Source organism: Ixodes scapularis, unplaced genomic scaffold, assembly GCF_016920785.2.
Source record: "Ixodes scapularis isolate PalLabHiFi unplaced genomic scaffold, ASM1692078v2 PGA_scaffold5__190_contigs__length_132052651, whole genome shotgun sequence".
NCBI classification, from domain to species: Eukaryota; Metazoa; Arthropoda; class Arachnida; order Ixodida; family Ixodidae; genus Ixodes; species Ixodes scapularis.
The window spans coordinates 60,160,577-60,163,583 of NW_024609880.1; the positions used below are offsets into that span (position 1 = coordinate 60,160,577).

General features: G+C 41.9%; 1 protein-coding gene across 1 annotated transcript; it reads left to right on the top strand.

The window, feature by feature from the left end:
* The first annotated feature begins 846 nt into the window (after positions 1–846).
* LOC121837922 (cuticle protein 16.8-like) lies at positions 847–2,719 on the top strand. Its single transcript, XM_042293804.1, has 3 exons — positions 847–861; positions 1,136–1,189; positions 2,009–2,719. Exons 1-3 carry the CDS (start codon positions 850–852, stop codon positions 2,546–2,548), a joined length of 606 nt encoding a protein of 201 aa, XP_042149738.1. The 5' UTR covers positions 847–849; the 3' UTR covers positions 2,549–2,719.
* Positions 2,720–3,007: the final 288 nt, after the last annotated feature.

Genomic DNA, 3,007 nt, shown 5'->3' on the forward strand with positions numbered 1-3,007 from the left:
GTCACTGGACGTAACTTCGACCCGTACACATTCTGAGTAAGCCTCTAGGTAAATCCGAGTAAGTCTCCAGGACAGCTCCACCATATATCTGTCCCGTAATGGAATAATCATGGTCTTTTCTAAATACTGTATATGACGGAGAAAAATATTGAGAGCTAGCGATATTGTGCTCTAGCCAAGTTTCAGCAAGGAAAACAATATTGTATGAATTGCCCGTTATTTCCAAACTAAACTCAGAGGACTTTGTTCTAAGGCCGCGAAGGTTCTGGTAGTGAGGCGTCCATTCCATAGTAGTAGCGTTGCATTATGGGGCCCTCACCATACCCTCCTCGTAATTTCTGGTCTACCTTTAAAAAAACTAAAGCAAAAAAATTAAAATTATATATATATATATATTCCTTTCTTAAATCCTCTTCCACCATATCTCTGAATCGAAGTACTCCAAGAGCTGCGCTCTAAATTCGCATTGAAGAGAAGCGTAAATGACTGACTGTAATTTTTATTGACATTTTTCTGGTTCTAGTATCAAAATGCAACAATAAAATAAACTGAAGTAAGGTAACGTTTTCAAATGCAAGTCTTCATTCCATATTCTTGTGCGAATAATTACAAATATTTTAAAAAGCTGGTTTCTAATATTGCAGAAAAAAACCGTTTCATATTTACCTCCCTAGCCACTCCGGTCTCCCAGATGCAGATAGTGATGACAGCCCAGCATTCCTTCCACGATGGGTTGACGAGATTGACGACAGCGCGGCGTTTCTGGAATGCAGAGGGCCAGTATATAAAACGACCCCGGCTAACGGTGCAGTATCACTTCTACTTCACAGCGGAGGAGTACTCTTCACCATGTTCTCCAAGGTACTGTAGTGCCAACTAAGCTTGAAATGAACATAGCCTGGTTGGATTGACATAAAACAAGGAATATGTTGGAGAGTTTCCGAATAACGCGTGTTTTACTCGGGAACAAGTTCGTCAAGGTCTTAAATTAACTATTACTATCTTAACCATATGTGTCCGCTTAAATTGTGACACGCAAACATTTAATTTTTCTCAATGTTCGGTATTGATAAGTTCTGTATGAGCACAATTTACGTTCATGTTCATCGATCACGTAATGCCTACTACTTTTCAGGTCATTGTGTGCTGTCTTTTCGCCTACGTGGCTTGCGGAGTAGTCGTCGAGAATGTAAGTTGGACATCTTACTACCTTACAGGCTACTATAAATATGGCGATAATTGAAACGTGTGAAGCCATCGAATTAATTCGTTTTCTTTGGTAAATATTTCGTTATCCAATACTAAGATGTGGGTAGCGGCACCGGTGGCCATGAAAAACTTCTAAATTACATTTCTTATTTTTCTGTAACCCAGTGCCAACTTACTCACTTTTACATTTCTTGATAAAAATGTATTAGTATTAAAATTTTTAAGTAAAATATTGAGATTCAAACGAAGAGTTTATTTGTTGATGATATATCAATCTAACCAGACTCTTTCTACACCAGGAAACAAGGGGTTAACTTCCAAACGTTTTCTTCTGAATACAATTTTTGAAAACTGCATTCATCAACTTTGAAAAGAAATTTCATAAGGATTTACGATTTATTTGTAAAACCAAAAGGGTATAACGTTAAAGAGGAAACACGAGCCCGAGACATTCTGACCACTCCTGACGTATCAACGAAAAGTAACCTGTACACTGGAGAGAAGCTTTGACATATAATTAAATGCATGAGTCGGTGTGGTCATACTGTTCGTGACTTAAACTCGAAGTCAGGGTTCTTCAAGTCGGGCTATCTGGAGCCAGCTACATCGCTCGACATAGTTCAAATTACAGTGAAACATACAAGATACAGCGCCAGTACCATAACCCTATCTTGTTTTTTTTTTTTTGTGACAGTTGTAAGAATAACACATACAATGAAGTTTCTGCCGCACATAAGACACTTTTATTATGTTATTGAACATACAAAACCTAACTATAGAAATATTTGCTTCTTCCAAGGTGCATGTGCCCCAGCCGTACAGCTTTGGCTACGACAACGTTGACGAATTCGGAACTCGCATGACCCGCCAGGAGACTGGTGATGAGTTCAACAACAAGGTCGGCTCATACGGCTACGTGGACGCTCACGGCATCGCCCGTACCGTGAACTACGTCGCCGACGCGCTCGGTTTCCGGGCTACTGTTGAGACCAACGAGCCAGGGACCAAGACTTCCGTCCCAGCCGACGCACCGACTTACTCCTCGTCCGTCGAGGTTGCAGCTCCAGTTGTGGTGAAGGCTGTTCACCCAGCTCCAGTTGTCGTCAAGGCGGTTCATCCAGCTCCAGTTGTTGTCAAGGCTGTTCACCCAGCTCCAGTGGTCGTCAATGCAGTTCATCCAGCTCCAGTTGTTGTCAAGGGTGTTCACCCAACCCCAGTTGTTGTCAAGGCTGTCCACGCCGCCCCAGCCGTCTACACCCACAAAGTCGCCCCTCTGGCCTACAGCACCGTGGCTCGGGCTCCTGTTGGCTACGCTCTTGGCCGCACCACCATCGTTTAAGTACCGGAAATTGAAATCTGAAATGTCAACGGGTGTAAAAATAAAATTTATCGCTTTCTATAAAATACTTTATCGTGAACAACTCTCTGAACAATATAGACGCTTACTGCGACACTAGCAAAGCTTGTGGCATAGAGTCTTTACAATCAGACGTACTCCAGCTAGTGTCTCCTCACTCCAGTTTGACATTGGTCAACATTTTCCATCGCGCGTGATGTTGGAAGTACAATGATATCAAAAGACAGAAAAAGAAACATGCTTCAAGCCATGAATATCTTCCATTGTGAAGGAACTACATGGCGCGTGGGATCGGACAGGCTCATTTCACATAACTGAAAGTTATGTGAAATGGGCGTTTCAGCTAAAAGTGACAATAATATTTCTTAGATGGATCTTGAGATAGAGATACTATTCCTTCAGGATTACGTTGTCCAAGGAGGCGATCGTACAGACGCAATG

Excerpts from the sequence above, each read along its gene's own strand:
- LOC121837922 (XM_042293804.1), top strand. Across the intron at positions 1,190-2,008 it reads GCGGAGTAGTCGTCGAGAAT|GTGCATGTGCCCCAGCCGTA; the intron begins GTAAGTTGGACA and ends GCTTCTTCCAAG.